General features: G+C 58.1%; 8 protein-coding genes across 8 annotated transcripts; 5 read left to right on the forward strand and 3 right to left on the reverse strand.

Moving 5' to 3' along the window:
- Positions 1 to 69: 69 nt before the first annotated feature.
- On the reverse strand, positions 70 to 3,747 carry PSEUBRA_004847 (RNA recognition motif domain protein; the record flags this gene model as incomplete). Its single annotated transcript, XM_059465383.1, has 1 exon — positions 70 to 3,747. The coding sequence occupies one exon, from the start codon at positions 3,745 to 3,747 to the stop codon at positions 70 to 72; it is 3,678 nt and encodes a 1,225-aa protein (XP_059320458.1).
- A 912-nt stretch (positions 3,748 to 4,659) lies between these two features.
- Positions 4,660 to 5,607, forward strand: PSEUBRA_004848 (uncharacterized protein; the record flags this gene model as incomplete). Its single annotated transcript, XM_059465384.1, has 1 exon — positions 4,660 to 5,607. One exon carries the CDS (start codon positions 4,660 to 4,662, stop codon positions 5,605 to 5,607), a length of 948 nt encoding a protein of 315 aa, XP_059321573.1.
- An 830-nt stretch (positions 5,608 to 6,437) lies between these two features.
- PSEUBRA_004849 (uncharacterized protein) lies at positions 6,438 to 8,364 on the forward strand (the record flags this gene model as incomplete). The annotated part of the gene is made up of 2 exons (XM_059465385.1): positions 6,438 to 6,799; positions 7,461 to 8,364. 2 exons carry the CDS (start codon positions 6,438 to 6,440, stop codon positions 8,362 to 8,364), a joined length of 1,266 nt encoding a protein of 421 aa, XP_059321574.1.
- Positions 8,365 to 8,859: 495 nt separating this feature from the next.
- Positions 8,860 to 9,774, forward strand: PSEUBRA_004850 (uncharacterized protein; the record flags this gene model as incomplete). Its single annotated transcript, XM_059465386.1, has 1 exon — positions 8,860 to 9,774. The coding sequence occupies one exon, from the start codon at positions 8,860 to 8,862 to the stop codon at positions 9,772 to 9,774; it is 915 nt and encodes a 304-aa protein (XP_059321575.1).
- A 58-nt stretch (positions 9,775 to 9,832) lies between these two features.
- Positions 9,833 to 11,059, reverse strand: PSEUBRA_004851 (uncharacterized protein; the record flags this gene model as incomplete). Its single annotated transcript, XM_059465387.1, has 1 exon — positions 9,833 to 11,059. One exon carries the CDS (start codon positions 11,057 to 11,059, stop codon positions 9,833 to 9,835), a length of 1,227 nt encoding a protein of 408 aa, XP_059320459.1.
- Positions 11,060 to 11,903: 844 nt separating this feature from the next.
- On the forward strand, positions 11,904 to 13,502 carry PSEUBRA_004852 (Glycosyl hydrolase, family 13, catalytic domain protein; the record flags this gene model as incomplete). Its single annotated transcript, XM_016438321.1, has 1 exon — positions 11,904 to 13,502. One exon carries the CDS (start codon positions 11,904 to 11,906, stop codon positions 13,500 to 13,502), a length of 1,599 nt encoding a protein of 532 aa, XP_016290809.1.
- A 458-nt stretch (positions 13,503 to 13,960) lies between these two features.
- On the forward strand, positions 13,961 to 15,127 carry PSEUBRA_004853 (uncharacterized protein; the record flags this gene model as incomplete). Its single annotated transcript, XM_059465389.1, has 1 exon — positions 13,961 to 15,127. The coding sequence occupies one exon, from the start codon at positions 13,961 to 13,963 to the stop codon at positions 15,125 to 15,127; it is 1,167 nt and encodes a 388-aa protein (XP_059321576.1).
- Positions 15,128 to 15,377: 250 nt separating this feature from the next.
- Positions 15,378 to 16,625, reverse strand: PSEUBRA_004854 (Zinc finger, C2H2-like protein; the record flags this gene model as incomplete). Its single annotated transcript, XM_059465390.1, has 1 exon — positions 15,378 to 16,625. One exon carries the CDS (start codon positions 16,623 to 16,625, stop codon positions 15,378 to 15,380), a length of 1,248 nt encoding a protein of 415 aa, XP_059321577.1.
- Positions 16,626 to 20,099: the final 3,474 nt, after the last annotated feature.

Below are 20,099 nucleotides of genomic sequence, written 5' to 3' on the forward strand. Positions count from 1 at the left end.
GGACAATTGAGCGCGCGAAGGCGATTGAGGTTGAGATTGAGTTGCTGTGTCGAGAGACGGTGCCTTCGATCACTGCGGACGCTGCAGCATGGCCCTGAACCGATCCTGGCCGGTCAAATTGCTGGTGCTTTCGGTGTGCGGTTCGACCTCCATATCGTCCCCCGCTGTTTGCTCCTTCGAGCTCTGATGATGCACGCTTGCCATGGCGAAGGCTCTCCCCCTTCCTCTGCCCCTTCCGCCTCTCGACGCACGCGGAACGAACGCCAGACCTGGCGCATTAGCCGCGCTCTGATCCATCGGCGGTGGCGACCCCACTTGCGACGCTACATCATCCTCCAACGCCGTCACCGCTAACACCGTCTCTGTCTCTCCCACATACTTCACCCCGCCCGCTCCTCCGACGAGCACCGCCTTCCCCGCATCGCTCACATCCCTGAACTCAACCGTCGCCCGCGTCCCCACCCCATCCGGTCTCCACAGCACCTGCTTGACGCTTCCCAACCCGGTCGCCCTCTCCATCGCCTGCTGGATCAGTGCCTCCTGCGCATCCACCGGCAACCCGTCCACCCTTACACTCCTCGCCTTCCTATCCTTCCCATCGGCCCTTGTCGCATGACCCCGATTCTCGGCGATAGTGACGGAAATCGTCTTACCCCTCCACTTGGTCGAGTTGACCTCCCTCATCGCCCTCGTAGCGTCCAACGCCGACTCGAAATCAACGAATCCGATCCCGCGCAGACCGCCCTCCGCATTGCGCAACAGCCGAACACCTGTCACCGCGCCAAACTCCTCGAAGAAGCTCTTCAAGTCGTACTCGCTGATGTTGCGCGGGAAACCGGAGACGAACAGCTCTTTGGCGTTCTCCCCCGCATCACTGCGCTGTTTTCGACGGCTCGGATCGGACAGCGCCACACTGAGCGCCCGACCAGGAGCCACTTCGGTTTTGTCCAACGCTGCCACCGCTGCTGCTGCGGAGGAAGGCGTGGTATACTGCACATAGCAGAATCGTCGACTCGAGACGAACCGCTTGCTCGGCCAACGCACGGTGAAGATGAGCCCGTGCGGCGAGAACGTGTCTCGGACCGAAGTGTCATCCCAGTCTTCGGGGAAGTTCGTTACGAAGAGCGTGCACTTCCAGCCGATGTGAATGGAGACCATGGTGGAGGTGAGGGGCTTGTTGTGCCGTGTGAGGGCGGAGGAGGCGCCCAGGGGGTCGGCGAATTCGACGAGTGCAGCGGCGGTGGAGCCGAGGATGGTTGGGCCGGTGAGCTCGATGACGCGACCACAGCCGCGGAGGAATGTGCGGATGGACGAGGCGTCGGTGGAAGGGTCGAGGTTCGAGAGCAGGACGGAGCAGTGTTCGCGATCGCGTGAGGGCGCGGTGTCGGCGTCCGTTGTGCGGGTCTTTTTGGGCTGCTCGAGTGCGGGATCGGTAGGATTGGGTGGCGGTTCGGTGCGAGTCAACATGGGTGCATCGGCAATGGACGTGTCGGCATCCTCTTCGTCCTCGGCCTTCCTCTTGCCGGCACTCGATGGAGCATGATTCGAAGTGACTTCGACTTGCATAGCAGAGTCGTCATGACCATTCGCAGCCTGTATCTGCGCCTGCGATTCAGCCTGGTATCCATACTGCGCGTACGACGCGTACCAAGCCTCGAGCGCACGTTGACGTTCCGCCCTAGCCTTGCCCTCCGCATACTCCACCTCCTCAATCGATCCATGCTGATGCTCGAACTGCACCCACTCCTGCAGCAACGTCTGGTACTCAGGACTCGCCTCTTGCGACTGTCTGCGTTCCAACTTGGACACGCCCGCCTTGAACCACCCTCTCGCCTTCCCCGCATCAAATCGGCGCAGCCAGTACCCGGCCGCCTCTCGGTACACAAGCGCATTGTCGGGCTGCTGAGCTACCGCCGTCTGCCACACGCTTTCCGCCAACTCATTGAACCCCGCCCCGCCCTCCGACGCCGGCCCGCCCATGGCAAAGACCGCGCGCTCGACCCAATTCACCGTCGCCTTCTCCAGCCGCAGGCTCGGGTCGCGGTCATCACCCAGCTCGGCCAGCTTTCCCAACGAGTAGCTGAGCAGCGCATAGATCTCGGTAAACTTGTCCATGTCTTGCGCAGGATCGATATGCAGATCGGCGCCAGCTTTGACGACCAGGTCGAAGCTGGCGAGTTCGCGCTCGCAGTCGATGCGCGCGAGACACAGGTCGGTGAGCTCGGAAGCTTTGAGTTCGAGCGCACCCGGCGTGACCACGTTTTCGAAGAGCTGCTCGATCTGCGGTCGTGAGCGCCGGAAGCGGGCCGAGTTGCGCATTAGCGCGCAGTGCAGACTGACTGCGGTGGGGAGGCAGTGGACGGCACGAGTGCAGACGTCCATGATGAGCGAGGCGTCGGGACGGTGCGATGAAGTGAGCACGGAAAGGTAGTCGAGCCACAGGTCGGTGGCTAGCGCATGTCGTTCCGAGAAGAGCTGCTGTTCCTGCTGGGTTCGTGCCTCGCGCTCTTCGTGGCTGAGCCGCTTAAACTCGCGAGCGTAGTGTTCCGAGGCTTTGACGTCGTCCGAGTAGTAAACGAGCTCGTGCTTGTGCGTTGACGGTGGATGCACACCAAAATGCGGAATGAGCCTTTCGAACAGGCCACATGCTAGATCGAGTTCGGTCTGAGAAGCTGCTTTGTCCTTCGACCGCATCGCTCGAATCGCACGGCCGCTCTGCCAGCGCAGGTAGGGCTTGCAGTAGGCAGCAAAGTGGTCCAGATCCTGCCTGGAACCTGCTGTGTGGACCTTGCCCGCGCGGAAGAGCGACGCCAACGCATCCTCGTGCTGCTCTCGCTGACGCAGGATGGCTCTCGATTCGGCAACAAGGACGTTGGCTGCCGACATCTCGTTCTCGTACTGCTGCGGCGGCAGGTGCTTTGTGACGAAGCTCGAAAACGCCTGGAAAATCTCGTCGATGGCGGTGTGGGGGACCTTGAGTCGGGCGAGGTAGACATAACGTACTGTTTCCAGCTGCTGATCCTGCGCAACGAGGGAAGAAGGAAGAAGTGCTTCTTCGAAGGCAAGATAGAGCCTCCAGACGTCCTGGCTTTCCTGCAGCTGAGCGGCGCACCGTGTATATGCTTCTCGAATGCGCCAACGTACTGCTTCGACGCCGCAGACAGGCTCCCAGTCAGCTGCATCAACCGAGTCTTGCGAGAGTTGGGGGAGTGATGCTGCAATGTACGTTGATGAAGGCACGTCGATGGTAGGGCACGAGCCAAGGCTCGTCCATTTGGAGGCCGGGTCGTTGGACCCACTCGTCGATGGGCCCTCCGCCGACTGCATTGGGGGCAAAGCAACATTGATGCCGCTTAGCTTCGAGAAGTAGGCCAGGAGCAGGCTGATGTATCGCCGAATCAGATCAATGGACTGAACGTGTGATGTCGCATCATTGTGCAATTGGAAGAGTGCCTGCAGAGAGTCGGGAGTGAGAGGTCCGGTTGCAGCCGCCAGACGAGTCTCGAGAGCGAGGAAGACGTCCCAGTCGTGAGAGAGCAGCGTCGAACGCTGAGCTGCATTCCTGTAGCTATCGAGTAGAGCCAGGATGTGGTTCATCTGTGCGGTGGGATCGGATGGACCTGCATAGCGGGCTGACGTCTGAAGGTGGAGGAAGCGCTCTCGATGCGCTGCTGGTTGCAAGGTGGACAGCTGTGAATCGGAGCGCGGATGTGATGCCGTCGCATCCGTCATCTGTTCCACCTCCATTGCTATCGCTGTTGCTGCAACGAGCGAGTGTTGAACGTCGACGAAGGCACGAAGCGGAGGCGTGTGGATGGCGAGGGTGGTGATGGACAAGAAGTTAGTCTCCACCCTTCGGCGGTTTCTTCCCAAAGCGCAGCAGAACCACGCGCCGCAAAATTGGAAGATCACTCGGAAGACGGGTCTTGCTTGTCAGGTATCGCCGACATGCTTCCACTTTTCTTCAGCGGCCATCGTGCATCTTGCCTGGTCTTCGTCATCGCGATCACGAGGTGCGCCAGAGACACACGGTGATGCGGTGGAACCGTCAAATTTCTGTCGTCTGACCAAAGTCATGCTGGAACGAAGTACGAGGCGGTTACGTAGCTTCGACACCGAGAGGCACGCACTTCATAGTGAGGTTGACGAATCGCCGCTGCAACCGTTGCAATCCTACAGCACGCACTGTACCGACCACATTGGTCCGGCGTACTGGAGCAGTATGATCCATTTAGAGGCAGCAACAAGGGCCGGCGTACCTCATCTTCGTCACAGCACGATGGATCAAAATGCAGCCTGTTGCCTCACTCACAACCGAGCCGCACCGAGTTGCTCGTTCTCTACGTCACGATGGCTCTAGCCTACGCATGACATTTTGTGCCCTGGCAACTTGGCTCTGCTCTCCGCCATGCTGCTCACGACTAACTTGTCTGCAAGGTTGCACAGCGTGATCGTTGCCTTTAGCCCGCGCCTCTCGGGGATGAGCGATGGTTCGCTTTCTTTCGGGCGTCGGTTGGCTGCCGCTCAGGTTCGCTGGCTCAAGCTCGGTCACATCATGAACAGCCTCGATTGGAGCCGCCATACATAAGCACAGCATGGAAGGTCTACTTGAGGACGGTCACAGCCATCTTTACAACCGACATTCACACCTCCTCCAAGATGTGCGCCTTCAGTGTGCACGTTCTCTTCGCGCTGATCGCGTTGATGACCATCTTTCACCGTGTCGACTCCTCTTCAATTGCGCTAGAGGACCTCGAGCGGCTCTTACTGATGCCTATTGATGACGTCGCAGAGGCTTCTCATCCGGCAAGTAGCAGTCTGAATCTAGATGGCAGCTGGGAAGACATCCTCCACCAAAACAACCTAATCGCTCCACAGACCAATGGAGCTCATCAGGTCCCCATCGAGACCCAACCCGGCAGTCCCTTTGTTGAAGCTACGACGAAGTCTCATCCGACCGGTCGAAGCCTCGAGCTGGATGGTAGCTGGGAAGACATCCTGCACCAAAGCACCCGGATGGTGCCGCAGGCTGCTGAGCCTCACCAGCCGATCGCTGCACCTGAAATCCATCCCGGACAAGTTGCGGGTGCAGCAGCTGTTTCCTTACCGCCTCTTCTCGACAATACCCTCGACCAGCGACTCCGGAGGCTCACGACGGTCAAAGACTATTTCTACTTGCGCATCCGAGCCGCACTCCCTAGTGGCGAAAACTTGCTCGTCGCCCATCGAGGCGCCCTCGATCAGGAAGTATTCAGTCTGATTGCCACTAAGCTCGCCGGTGTCGACCGTAGGCATGGCATGTATCCGATTCAGATCGGTGCAGAGCGATACCTGCTCGAACAAGCAAGGCCGACCTCGCACGACTTTCGAGTGCTGAACGGATTCAATGTCCAGGATCGTTGGCACATCTGGTACGGCGTTTACCATGAAATCGGCCGAGTGGGTACGAAGGGGACCTTCAGCTACGTGGGTGCGTTCCGTGGACCGTATGCCCAGGTCAACACACCGTTTCGTGACCGCGAGCTGGGTCCGACTGCGGTCAAGCTATCTGACATCCGAGCTCTGAGCGGGTCCACATTCGAAGCGCAGGTACAGCCATACTCTTGAGGGTGGAAGCAGCGCCGCAGAAGCCGGATCATCGGCGTGATCCTCTTGTCGTCTCGCAAACCTTCGAACACGAGTCCGTACACATCTCGGCTTCTTGTGAATTCGAGAGAGGCTGAGCGTGAGTTTCCTTGTGATGGCATTCTTTGGGGGAAATGATGGAGCAAGCAGCTCAGAGGTCATCGGCCACCGAGGCGGAGATGAAAGCCCACCCAAGCTGCTTTGCTATGGACCGCATCCCCTTGGTGCGGACATCGAGACGATTACGACCCACCAGTGGTGGAGCTTGAGTGAAAATCAGTCGTTCAGTCGCAGTTGACACGGACAGACTCAACACATTGTCACACGCATCTTGATCACTATATCTCAGTGCACAACTCTCGAGTTTATTCACAATGCGCTTGCTGTCTGTTTTGCCTGCCTTGGCACTGGCAACGTGCACGGTCATCACACGCTGCATTCACGCCTCCGGAACTCCTATCGATGAGCTGGAGCGGCTCTTGTCAGCCTTGCCTGAAGCTTCAACCGAGAGCGTAGCCGCCGATGGGGCGTCTCGATCCGCACCTCAAGCCCTAAATCTCGACGGAAGCTGGGCCGACATTCTCCGTCAAAGCGCTTGGGTGGATCATCCATCCGTCGGACGGCCAGTGAATGACGTCCAAAATGCCAACTTGGCAACCTTTCCATCCACCGAGCTGCTCGAGCATACTACAGAGCAGCGTCGGCAATTGCTCGAAACTGTAAAGGATCACTTCTACTTCGTATCCGAGCGCGGTCCGTCGAGGATTGCAATGCCTCGAGTCGACCATCTCATCGAGCCTTTTCGACTTACGATGGATCGCCCTCTCTTCGAGACGACCATGCATCGGGTCACTCGATTCGGTCAACACATCGGCATGCATCCGCTACTCTTCGGATCGAATCGCTACATGTTGCAACAGGCTTCGCAGAGGGCGCAAGATTTTCAACAGCTGTACGGTTTCGCTTTCGCCCATCCGAAAGACACCTGGTACCACGTCTATCAGGTGAAGAGCCGGACCGGCAATCAAGGCGTCTTCGAGTTGCTCGGAGCGATTCGTGGTCCGCATAGGAGTCGGAACTCGGTGTATCGAGAGCTGTACCTCGGCGAGCCGAAAGTCGCGCTCGCGAACGTTGAAGCGATCGGCAGCGCCACCTTCACAGCGCGAATAGGTCCGTATCCGCCGTAGTAGAGCTCATTCTCCTAGCTTGAGTTGCCTCTGTTGACTTCAATGTGTTGTTATCCCGATCACCTCATCGTCTGAATGAAGTGAGGCTGAAAGGATGTGAAATGAGGCTTGGATACAGCCAGCCTCTCCGATGTGAACACCCTAAACCTTCGGTTGGGACCTCTCTCAATATGCGAAAGTCATCCCACCGTTACGTGAGAGCTGGACGTCGACCTTCATACATCACGCTTCATTTTGCGATCACCCACCGGCAGATCTACACTCGTTGCGTTTTTACGTTGCCGACTTCATAGCTGGTCCCCTTCTCCGACACGGTATCGACGGTTGGATGCGACGCATGCTCGTGTATCTCGGGTGTCGGCGGTTTTACGAGCAGGTGCTATGGTGGCCTGAATGGGCGTGTTCGGCTCGCCGATGCAACGGCAGGATCAGGTACAAGATACCGAGCGCATGCCTCTCGGACCCTTTTAAGACCGTCGTGAAAGGAAAGAAGAACGGACCGGCGCTCGGAACATTCATCACCACGACGCACACCATGAGGGTATTTTATCTCCTATTGTTGGCCGCCCTGGTTGACGTGAGTCGACAATCTAGCTGGGAAGAACTCATGTCTTTCTCCCCACGGACAGCTCTTCGCTTTCTGAACAGTGTAGATCTGGAAACTTCAGCGGGGGATGCTGTCGAGCGCAACGTTCATCGCGCTTTGCGTGTCGACTTTCCTTCCAGCTCTGGGTCCCTCGCAGTCTACACGAATTCTCAGCCTGCACCAGCGGGCGATGCTGTCGACCCCAGCATTCAGCGCGCTGTGCATGTCGACGCATCTCTCGAGTCTCCTCCTCGCCAAGTCGACGCTGAATCACGTTCGAAGAAAGGTCCCAAGCCGCGATTACCTTTCGAACCTCCTCCTCCTCCTCCCTCGCTCGACACACATCCTCAATCAGCTTCGCGTCCGAGACGAGGTCCCAAGTCTGGCGCTGAGACCGGACCCGTTATCTTCGAAAAACTGCCAGCTCCACCACCACCGCTCTCGCTCGACGAAAAGTACGACATCCTCAATCGGGCCTTTGAGCACCTCTCCTTGTCGTCGCGCAAAACGCGGGAAGTGGACGTGGTGCACCCCTTCCTGGGTCGTTCACTGCCACGGGCGGTGATCAACGAATTTGGACTGTCCCGATCGCTACTGCGCGAGGTGATGCCTGGGTACTTCGTCACCACACGCGGTCGCCCGCAGCCGACAGGAATGACATCCAGCCAGGCGCCAAGAAGCGAATTTGGCTTCGCACTGGAAAAGCACTTCCATCGCCATCTGTTTGTGTACAAGCAGGCAGAGGATCCGGAGGCACGAAGACCCAGGACCATCTTGACCTTTGTTGGCATGCTCGAACTCCGACAACGCGCAGCGCCAACGTTGAGCCACTTGCCGGCATACAGGACGACGAAGATTTTAGTCACGCCGATCGGACCCGACTCATTCGTCGATCATTCCGCGCTTACTCCGGTAGAGGTGTCGAGGACTTCACAGCACCGCCCAGACCAGCAGGGATCCGATTAGGTCTTGCGTATAGGCTTAGTGTAGGCGCAGATTGAATGTCACTTGCTTTTGCTTAAGCTGTCTGAGATCCTTGTGGCAGATTCTGATGAGCATCGATGTTCGTGATGATCGGACCTCATTTGCGTTGTCCGCAGCTCTGCAGCGGCTTGAGAAGCTTGGATGAAAATAAATTCATCGAAAGCGTCTCGAAGGTCGACCATATGATGCTCGACGTCGGTGTGTGGAGCGAGGGCTTCCTTTCTTTGAACGCCGTGGTGGCTTGACCGACGTTGTCAGCTGTTCATCTTGGACTCGGCCTCCTTTCATGGTTATCATCGCGGGCGGAGGGCCAAATGATGCTTCGTTCAATGTCTCGTTGATGCCCTTTGTACGAGGTGCGCTGCTGTTCCGTCCTTGTAAGGCTTCCCTCACGATCACGCCCCTGAACCCCAGCCTTACTCTGAGGAATCCTCAAGCACTAACAACAGCGCTCAAAGAGCAAAGCCGGCATTCAAGATGCATCTGATCGGCTTCGTCAAGGTCGACGTCTTCCATCTGCTCGTGCTGGTCTCCGCGCAGATCTCGTTTTGCCTTGCAGCTAGCGATGGAGAGATCGTAAGGTCTTTCGAGAGCATCGTTGACACGGCGCACTCGCCCGTCCTGCATAACACCGTGTCGTCCGAAAGCCTTCCAGCAGCCAACGTGGCGCGAGTGCCAATGGATCTGCCTCTTCTCAATCCACCTCACCTGCCCGATGGGCACAGCTCCACAACCGGAGCGCCCGTTTTGAGCCCCAAGCCGCTCTTCGCTGACGCCTTTTGGGGACCCAAACTGGAGGCTCTTCGCGCGCAGACGCTGGCCAGTCCTACCGGTAGCGAGTCCGCCTCGTCCACACAGGTCCAGCGGCTAGCAGCCGAGCTCGAAGAGCTCATCGAGCGACCGTCATTGCGTGTGCCTCCGCCGCTTCCGGTGCAGGAACGACGCACGATCCTCCAATCGATCGCCGCGCAGTTTTCCACGCGTGGTGTCATCCAGGGTCCCGCCGAGGTGCACCCGTTCACGGGCTCCCTCAACCCCTCTCTTCTCGGAGAAGTGTTCAATCCGCACACGAACCTCCGCGAGCATCGCTCCAATCTGTTCGTCATGACGGCGCACACCGTCCCAACCACACACAGCGTCGATGCGGGCCTGCTGCTGTCGAGGACCAAAGAACACCACCTCTACGTGTGGAAGCGCACACCCCAAGAATCCGGCAGCGTCTTTCAACTCATCGGCGCCATCGAATCGCCTACCAAGGCAAGGCAGATCGTCGCGTTCCTGACGGCGTTCAAGACGGGAAAGGATTGGAGGATCGTTGGGCCCGATGCGGTGTGGGACCGCGACGGAATGACCGCGCTCAATGGTCGACCGCTCAAGTATGGGCAGCGTTGAATTGGCGCGCACAGTACAGAGGAGAGACGGGGCGAAGTTCTGTAGGGAGTGGGGGATTCTAAGACGGAGAAGACGGTTGGCGCCTCTTGCTGCCCGCGAAGGGTCCGAGGGTGAGGTCAAGGTTGGGTTCGGACCTGCTGTTGGGCGAATGGTCAACGGAAGGGAGTGGCTGCTGCGGCTGCGAATCGTGGAGCGAAGAAAATTGCCCAGATGGCAGCATGTTTAAGAAGTCGTGCTCTATAATTGGCCTTGTCTCATCCGACTCGACCGCCGACGTGCCGGCTGCGTCTTGTCGACCGCGTGGTGTGCTCGAAGATCCGACTTGCGTTGCCGGCGAAGATGGAGAGCGCCCGTACTCATCGTGAGAAGAGAGCAACTCGAGCTCTTGCTGCCGACGTAGGCCCTTGTTGACAAGCTCGCGCGAGCCTCTCGTCGAAGCCTGGAAGTACGACCCGCCGTGCCTTGCAGCCCACGTCTCCCTCTCCGCCTGTTCAAAGAACGGTGAGGCAGGCAGTAAGTTCGACTTGTGCGATCGCTTCCACATATTTGAGACCAGCTTTTGATCCAACGGATCGAGCTTGGACAGCCATACCGCCTGCTTGCGATCCAGCACCTGCCTGAGGTGACTATACGCCTGCTCCGGGTCGGTGCGAAACAGATCTCGGAAGATGGCGGGCGAGGTAGGGAACTGGTACACGACCCGGAACTCGAGCTTGTCGTCGGCGCTGCGAGGTATGGGTTTGAGCACGGGGCGGACGATGGCGGTGGGGAGCCAGAAGCCGGAATGAGCGCGAGGCGCGAAGCGGTCAAAGCGGATCAGATCAAGTGAGCGAGCACGACGGCCGTCGATCGTCTGCATCTCAAGGTAGTGCACGTCATCAGGATCTGCAGGGGGTGCCGCTAGCAAGGGCAGCGAGAACCAGCGCCGGGTCGAAAGCCGTCCCTGGGCTTCGGGGTCGATGCCTTGGGTGACGAGGACGTGTCGAGGCATGAAGCCGGCGGTCACGAGGCGAACGGACGGAAAGGCCTCCTCGGATGTCGTTCTGCCTCGAGCGAGATGCTTCAAACGTACCAGCGCGTTCGCAAGCAAATCGTCCGCCTGCTGCTCGGTGTAGCGACGCGTGTCGGAGAGGTGCAGCCCCGAGCTGAGCATCAAGGCGGTATTTGCTGGCCAGTCAAAGGCGTCGAGTTGGGCAGAGTAGCCAGTCAAGACTGGCTGCGAGTACAGCGCCATGCTGAGCGCCGCCAAGAGGCAGGCTCGCAGAAACAATAGTCTGGGCACCATTGGAAGTGGAAACCGACTCGGATGCTTGTCATCAAGGACAAGCCCGAGACAGCCATCTCTATATAGAACTATCAGCCTCGTTGCCGACTCCAAGCTTGCTTGTCAACGCCTTCATGTTGAATTTGAGGCGCGAGACAATGCCCACACCGAGTCGTGCTGGTGGGAAGGGCCGTTGCTGCCTCTCGACTTGGTGGTGGCTGATGTTGTCCAGGAGGCGCCGCGACTTCACTACGACATTGCTAGGACGGTCGAGGTATGACCATCATCGCCCTCCCGTCGATTGATTGAGCGAGAACGGGTATCGGGCCCATCGAGAGAAACGATATCGGTCCGGAAAGGTGACCCACCTACTGTAGTGATGTAGTCGCTCGAGCGCGAGCATGTCCACGTGGCAATCGGACGAGCGATGGAAACTCAAATTCGGATGCAGGAGCCAACGTCACTCGACAGCCGAGCCAGCAGCTCCGCGCTCGGCGGACCCTGAATCGTCCTTCCGTTTGCACCAACACAGCCCTTTGCCGGCGTGCGTTGCTGCCATCGAGAAGCGAAGAGAGCGTCAGGAAGATCAACACCGATAAGAAGGGGGCGCCGTAATGGTAGTACATACCCGGCTGCCCCTGTTCTGTCCTATTGTGCCACGTTCTCGCTTGGCACACAGGTCTCGGCCCTCCCATCCGTGCGGTGAGGTTGAGAAGACTCGCCTCGGCTAGGTTCCTCCCTTAAAGCTCTCCCTTTCCGACGTCCTATCTTCCTTCTCCCATCACTCATCTCTCCCCTCCGCTCCGCTTGCAATCCCTTCTCCCTTTGCTCGTTCTTTGCTTCTCCCCCTCATAGATCGATCAAGATGGCGTCCTCGGCGAACAAGCATTCCGATGCGCACGAGCACAACTACACCATGATGCAAGCCTTCGAGTGGTACACTCAGGGCGAGGGCAAGCATTGGAAGTGGCTCGGTGACAACGCCAAGCGTTTCGGCGACATGGGCATCACCGCCGTCTGGATCCCTCCTCCCACCAAGGGCGCTTCCGCCTCGAGCACCGGCTACGACATCATGGACACGTGGGATCTGGGCGAGTTTCCCAATGCCGACGACAACAGCTCGACCGCTACCAAATACGGCACGCGCGCCGAGCTCGAGGCTGCCATGAAGGAATTGAGGAACAACGGCATCTCGATCTACGTCGATGCGGTCCTCAACCATCGCATGGGCGCCAACGAGAAGCAGACGTTCAAGGCCCGGATGGTCGACCAGAACGATAGGACCAAGTTCATCGGCGAACCGTACGACATCGAGGGCTGGACCAAGTTCGATTTCCCCAACCGCAAGGGCAAGTACTCAGACTTCAAGTGGGGCTTCGAGCACTTTACCGGTGTCGATTGGGACGCCAAGACCGAGACCAAGGCCATCTTCCGCATCGAGGGCGAGAACAAGCACTGGGCCTCCGATGTCGATAAGGAGAACGGAAACTACGACTTCCTGATGGGCGCCGACGTCGACCACGCGCATCCCGAAGTTGAGAAGGACCTGCTCAACTGGGGCGCGTGGATGATGCGCAACTTCCCCATCGCCGGCTTCCGCTTCGATGCGGTGAAGCACATGTCGCGCGACTTCGTCCACGACTTTGTCAAGCACATCCGCGAACAGGCGCGCACGCTTCGAAAGGAACGCGGCGTCGAGCCCGCCGACGAGTCCGAGGGCCCCATCGCCTTCTCCGTCGGCGAGTTCTGGAAGGACAGCCTCGACTCGTGTCTCAAGTACCTCGGCAACTTTGGCGACGAACAATTCTCGCTGTTCGATGCGCCGCTGCACTACAACTTCAAGGAGGCTGGTGAGGCGGGCGAGAACTTTGATCTGCGCAAGGTGTTTGATGGGTCGATCGTTCAGGCGCGCCCCATCGATGCTGTGACGCTGGTGGACAATCACGATACGCAGAAGGGACAGGCGCTCGAATCGACCGTGCCCGCCCAGTTCAAGCCTCTCGCCTACGCGCTCATTCTGATGCGAACGGACGGCTACCCATGCGTGTTCTTGGGCGACCTCGATGGATGCAACACCACGGGCATCGACAATGGCGAAGGCAAGGCCGACCCCATGGCTGATCTCGACAAATTCGTCAAGGCACGCAAGTACTACGCCTACGGCGAGCAGAAGGACGCCTGGGACCACCCCAACTGCGTCGCCTGGTCGAGGCTCGGCACCAAGACCGACGACAACGACGCGGGCTACGACGCCAGCGCCACCATCATCTGCAACGGCTCCGGCCAAGGCTCCAAATGGGTCGAGGTGGGCAAGAGGTACAAGGGCCAGAACTTTGTCGATGTCATCGGTTGGTTCCAGGGCCAGCAGAAGGTCAACGACGATGGCTGGGTCGAGGTGCACTGCCACCCGAGGTCGGCTGCGATCTGGGTGCCGGAAAACTCCAAGCACCGCGAGTTCTTTTGACGCCGTCAAGCTTAGAAGAGGATTTTGCAATAGATGTTTTGAGGGCTTACGCCGATGGTCGAGCACGAGTCGAGAGCTTGGCAGTGAGTGTAGGCACGCATTGTGACGGATCTGTGTCGACGCTGGTAGTGACATGGTCGCATGGCGACTGTCTACCGCTCTCCTTGGTACAGTGGGAACGACCGTCTCGCGTCGGTGGTTGACATGATCATGATGAGAACGCCCCACCGCGTTGCAGAAAGCGCATCTCGTTGCACCGACGCCGCGATACCACGCTTCATGAAGTCCAGGGCCGTGCGGTAGACCGCGCCATACTCTAGTGTCAAGAGACTGTCGAATATAGTCCAGCTCTGACGAGCTCAAGAGCAATATTGCCCGATCGTTGGCGACCTTCGTCCAGCTAAGACGCATCTGCAACCACCTCAACCTTCCGTCGCTATCATCGCCATCTCGCAACAATGCGCCTTCTTCATGTTATCATCTTGTTCACGTTGTTGACCCTGGTGCTGGCTCCGCCGCTGCCGCGCTGGGAGCTGTTCGACTGGCCGTCCGATGCTGAGCGCCTGCTGCATCTCGACTTTCCGCGTCGATTTGGGGTTTCTTACACCGAGGCGCAAGCGGACGAGGTGCTGAGCAACGCTCTGCTCTACCTGCAAAGGCGCAGTCCTGGTGGGTATGGCCTTGTTCGGGCGAGCTTCATGCCGCGCCACCGCTTCTTGACGCATGGCATCGACGAGCAAGATGCCAGTCGTCGTGCACGCGCCTCGTGGTTCTCCGTCCCCCTCCTCACCTCTCCGGATGCGACGGGTCGGCCGGATTTCGCTCGAGTACCTCTGCCAGGAGGAGGATCGGCACATTCGCTCGACCTGGTGCGATTTGACCGGTTCCAGCCGAAGGCCAATACTGGATTTTGGGTCCCCACCGCCATCATTCGCCCGCACTTTGAAACGGGTCCGCAACGCAGACTCGTCTTTAGCATCGTGCATCAGTACCCAACCTCACCGGTAATGTTCCGGGATGCTTTTCTCGCCAATCCAAAGCCGGCGCAACGCGGCCTGAAGAAGGTGCTGCAGCAAAAACAGGACGTATGGCTGGCAAAGCTGCCCACGGACGATCGAAACATGGTCCAAACCATGTGGTCTAGAGCACCGTACTCGGGCTTGATGCAGAGTTCGACATTTTTCGACGATGCAGAGCGGCGCCGCATGAGATCACTGAGAAGAGTCGGACGCCCGAGGGAGGAAGAAGTGACGGTCGAGAGGGCGTCATCCCCCGAGGAAGGCTCTTCGGGCGAGGACGCGGTTCCTCCGGCGAGAGTCGAGAGCATGAGGGCGGACAAATTGGGCAAATCAAGGAGTGGTCGGGAGCAACAGGACGCGGTCTCGCCGTCGTCTGATGCGGCTGGTGCATCCACGAGTGGAAGCACGGGAGAGAGACAGCCGGTCGAGCACAACTTTTTCAGCTCCGGGCGAGAGGCTGATCACATCCGCCCGCAACCGTTCGATGGGTGGAACCACGTGCCCGTGCGGCAAAGGCTCTTGGAGGCTTCACGAGGTGAGGAGTCTGAGCTGAATCTGGAATTGGCTCTAGGTAGGCCGCCTTTTGGCGCTCGAAGGGGTCCATGATTCGTTGCTACTACCGACGAATACATCGCTCGCTGATTACACCTTCGAAGATCGCCTGTGAGCGAGACGGTTTTAGGTTTTCGGATATGGATTGGGATGCGAGATAGGCCATACTTCGACGGTATGCAGATAGGGTCAACTGAGATTAAGGAGTCTGAGTATCACGAGAGCGGTTCCGGAGGACAACAACGCGCGAGTATAGCGTAGAGCGAAGCCGACAGGTACCAACGACAGAGAAAATCGATGACGATCAACCAGAGTGAGCAGTGGACTGCATAGCCTCACTCTCGTTCGCCTTCGTCGGCGATAAATTTGCACTCAATCCAGCCGGACCGAGGACCTGTCTTTTCATCCCTGTGTCCAACCTGATCGGTCCACCCAGTCCCACCATTCCCAGCTTGCCTCGCTTCCCGCTCAACGCAACCTTTGCCGCCTCGGCTGCCGCAGCATATGGGTCGTGTCTCGCCTCTCCATTCTCTCCCATCTCCACCGTCAACAGTCCTGCAGAGCGCTTTGGTCTGTAGTGAGTCCTCAAATGCTGTGCAAGGTTGTCGGAGCGACCGAAAAACTTGCCGCACGTCTCGAGGGGGCATTGATGGGGCCGTTCTTGGGTGTGCGTGCGAGTGTGGCGCTTGAGATGCTCCAGCCGCTTGAAGCGCTTGCCGCAGTGGCAGACGTGCTGTTTGTCGGCCGAGCTGACGACCAGAGGGGGAGGATGGGTAGTGCGTGCGCGAAGATGGGATGTTTGTTTTTTGACAGGGGAGACACTGCGGCTGCGGCTGTTGAGAACGGAGGGAGGGAATTCGTGGATTGGCGAGCTGACGAGGATCATGCCAGGAGTACTTGCGTCCTGGGAAGCACTGAAGTAGGCGTCAAAGCCCGGCGAAAAGAGATCGCTGTTGGACGTGCTGATGGTTGAGGACGGTGTCAAGGGGAAAGACGAGAAGGAGGAAGCCTCGGACGAGCACGACGAGCGAGCGAAATGAGTCATGGGACTCGAAGCTACCCTCGCCATTGCCGACGACGACAGACCACCCGACAACATACCCGACCCATCGCCTCGATGAGATGGAAAGGTGGTCGAGCTTTGGAGATGATCGTGGAAGGCGAGGTTGGCCTGGAAGTCGGGTTCGTTCTTGGGGGCGTTGTTAAGGTCGGTAAGGGTGAGCAGAGGAGGTAGGCCCTCCCTCGACGTGCCCAGTCGATGTGGCACATACATCTCTGTGTGATCATCATGGCCAGCGGTAGTGTCCCTTCGGATGGCGATGGAGGAAGGAGGGTAGAAGGGCGAGCCAGGATTATATATGTCGCTACGAACCGGATGTCCAGGCGTCGAGTCGGGTGAATAAGATTGACTTGTCGGGAAACCGCGGAGCCCAGTGGGCAGAGACGCGCGAGTCGAGGCTGAGTAAGGTGTGGTAGGCATCTGCGCAGCACGGAAGCCAGCGCCAAGGTCGGCCATCGGCTGTCCCGCAAATGTGCAGGTCGAAGCAGGCATCGGCGTGGTCTCCTTGGAGGCATCCGACTCGCTTGTATTTTGGTGATGACTAAAGTGGTGCGCCTCGCTGTGATGATGTGAAGAGAGCATCGAGGCGTCAAACGAGTGGGCAGCTCGCCGCCTGATCGGCATAGACGGAGGCGTTTCCGGGCTGAGCTCGTCTTGACCGTGGGAAAGGGCTAGCAGGGCATTGTGGCGGCTGGGCTCAAACGCCGGGTGATCCGAAAAGTAGCTGACTTCAGTGTCAATCGACTGATCAGGAGTGCCGAGAGCGAGGCCAGATAGCGACGTGAACGGCGACTCGCATGGAGTGAAAGAACGCGGAGAATATGAGCCATCCACCGTCATCATCGAGTGGTCGCCAGTGTGCTGGACGCTGATAGAGCCTCGTCGCGCACCGTGGTATGGTTGAGGCATTCCCGATACCTGCGGACTGAACGTTGGCATAGACTGAGAGTGAGACATGGTGGTCGAGTAGCTGAGCTGAGTCTCATGAGAGAAGCCGCCCAAGAGGCCGAGAAAGTTATCGCCGAGGCTGTGCAAGGTGTGTTGCGTGTTGTTCGTAGTGGACAGTGGTGCAAACATGATGCTGACGAGCGGTGGACCAACGATCAAGATCAAGAAGGATGAGATGGATGGACGCTGTCGAGAGGTATCAAGACGACGGAACGAAGCGATGCTGATGTTGCGAAATGCAATTAGAGAAGGACGAATGGAACAATGCGAGTCGATGCTGAATGGGTATATGGATGTGGTTCGGTACGGATGACGTGCTTGAGAGCAGCTTTCCGATGAGAGAGATGCGAAGTGTGAGTAGTGGATCGTGAGCAGAGACTACGATCGGGGTATCAACGACGTGTGAGTTCCCATGCGATTGCAGTAGGAGGAGACAGCGCACAGCCGAGCAGATAGGGGGGAAGTAGCGGTAGGGTGGTACCGAAGATGCGGGGGGGACTGGATCTTCGCAAGAAAGGATGAGGGATAGGCCGGGTGCTTTTGTATGAGCAGAGCGGGTCAGAAGGCTGTCAAGCGAAAGCTGTCAATATAGAAATGGACGGCAGAACACCAGTCACTGAAGCGGCCTAAGCAGCGTGTCGACGCAGCAGAGGAAGCGCCAATGCTTCGCTCCAGTCAAAGAGGGCGACACCAAGATGGCTTTTGCTTAGGGCTGTGAGAGGATCAGCTGATGCAGAAGAGCATACAAGAGTGAGATTCACCACTCTCGTGGCCGGTCAGATGCACCTTGTCAAGAGACCCCGCGCCACCATTGACCAACGAACTCAGGCACCAACAGAGATACTGTGACTATGCTGTGCCGCTACCATGCATTCCAACAGGCAAGTCCTGCCGATGCTTCGCCAAAGGCAGTCAGCCAGCGAAAAGACCTTTAACGAGGCTTGGAAAGGGATGTCAAAGACCCGTACATGCCTCAGCCACCACCAGAAGAGAAAACGCCAACGATCCGGGAGATGACTGGCTGCGAGAGAAAAGCAGGCGCATGGTGATATACCGGGTCTGTTGGATACAGGCGTTGGCGGCGATGTCACATCTGCTGCGAAATCGCCATGAGCGCGTGGATCTGACCAGCTCTCTTTCACGGAGGAGGCCACTAGGACCGTCACAAGTGTTGGCAGAGGATCGTCATGCTGAAACAGGCAAGAGCTAGACCTTGCTATGGCTTGTCTCTGGACGATCCCGACTGAGAGAGCGACTGACACGATCTGCAACTAGAATAAAATCTGGGTCGAAGAGATCCTACGCAAGTATCACGAGCGCTCGAACAGCCTGGAAACCCAGAGTGGCTTGTCCTGCTCCTGCATCACGCGCTTCTGCCAAGGCCAAGCGAAGCAAAGGGACGCTGTTCTCGGCTCACCTTTTTGTCGCAGATCTCAGCTCTGATCCGCTGGAAAGATTGACGCCGCGGTGCTGTTGCCATCGCGTTCAAGCAGACAGACCACTTTCATGCTGATCAGCGTGCTTACGATGTCGACCTGCGAAGCTGGTGGCAGGCCGGAGGAGCGAAGAGTGGGAACAAGAGCGAGATGTCATTCCATATGGGAGTGCCAGTGCCAGCTTGATAGCCATGTTCAGGCGAGCTCGCAAGAGATGGCAGTCCGGAGAATGGAGACAGACAGCCAATCTCCACGGCAAATGCAGGCCATCAAACAAAGCGGTGCAGATGGGCTCCGAATCCCTCTTCTCTCCGCTAGATCAAGTTGCAGGCTTGAAAAGTGGGCGTGCGATGGTTGTCTGGGGGCTTCCTCGCCTATGCATGCGCTGACAAGCTGGCAAGCGCCTCCGCCGTCCGAGAATGCGAGCAAAGAGGGATGGACAGATGGTCGAAAAGAAGAGAATGAGAAAATGGATCTTTGCCGCGTGGAATCAAGCGAGATGGAGGGTGTGTTTCAAAGCTTCGCCAGACGAAGACGGCAAGAGGCTCAGTCCACACACCAGAGCGTCCCTCCCAGCTTGATGACCATTCAGCTATGCGCCGTACTCGCTCCTGGGAAGCGTGCTTGACGAGAGTATGCGATTGCCGCTGTATAAACAATGAGCATGCTCCAGCGCATGCACCAGCCAGATGCAGGGTGCGAAAAGGAAAAGGGCTCGTTGCTGTTTTTGTTGCCATGAGGCAAATGCAAGCCTCGCGTTCCGAGACCTGCGAGGCTGAGGAATGTCGCCTGCTGCTTTTTGGCTTGAAGCAGCCAGAGAGCTTCGCTGCACAAGAACCTCGCATTGTCGGCAGTGCAGCCTGCTTTGCATTCGCAGAAAGAGGCGGCGCACCTAGCGCCTGAAAGCTTCATCACAGTTGGGAAGAAGTGTTGGTCTCAGATGGCAACTTTCGCGTCCATCGTTTTCTGCGACCTTTTTCATTTTTAGTTTTCACAGGTGTGTTCGCCATGTCAGCCTCGACTCCGAGATTTGGTGAGAAACGGCCACTCACCCGCTCGCCTGTCCTGACTCGATGTGAGCTTGCACAGCAGCCCGCATCGCTGCAGCCTGCTAGACGGCTGTAACGCGGCATCAGGTCAAAGACGCAGATGCGCGGGCCGAACGATTCCGACTCCGACCCAGCCACCTTCCCGGGCCGTTTGGCGTGCTTGACAGTCAGCAGCAACCACCGCACACATCCTTGCCACTGCTCAAGTAGCTAGTCCCCTCTTGAAACTTTCGCAGTGTGGTACCGGTGAGACCTTGAGGTCGATCCAGAGCCACAATAGTGCCGCCCGGAACCCGACGTCAAGCCGGTGTAGCGAGCCAGCTTGGCGTCGTCCCGGAGCCCCCTTGGATGCTGTTGACGGCGTTGCGCGGAAGCCACGGCGTACCTGTCCGGCTTGACCTCGCTTGCTAAGCGAAGGCCCAGATTTCTCACGATCAGCTGTGATCATGCTTCCCGAGGCACGCTTCAGAAAACCCTGGATGCGACAATCATCTCGCAATCGAAAGCACGCACAAAAGCATACACAGTAGACC

Source organism: Kalmanozyma brasiliensis (genome assembly GCF_000497045.1).
Source record: "Kalmanozyma brasiliensis GHG001 unplaced genomic scaffold PSEUBRA_SCAF4, whole genome shotgun sequence".
Taxonomy (NCBI): domain Eukaryota; kingdom Fungi; phylum Basidiomycota; class Ustilaginomycetes; order Ustilaginales; genus Kalmanozyma; species Kalmanozyma brasiliensis.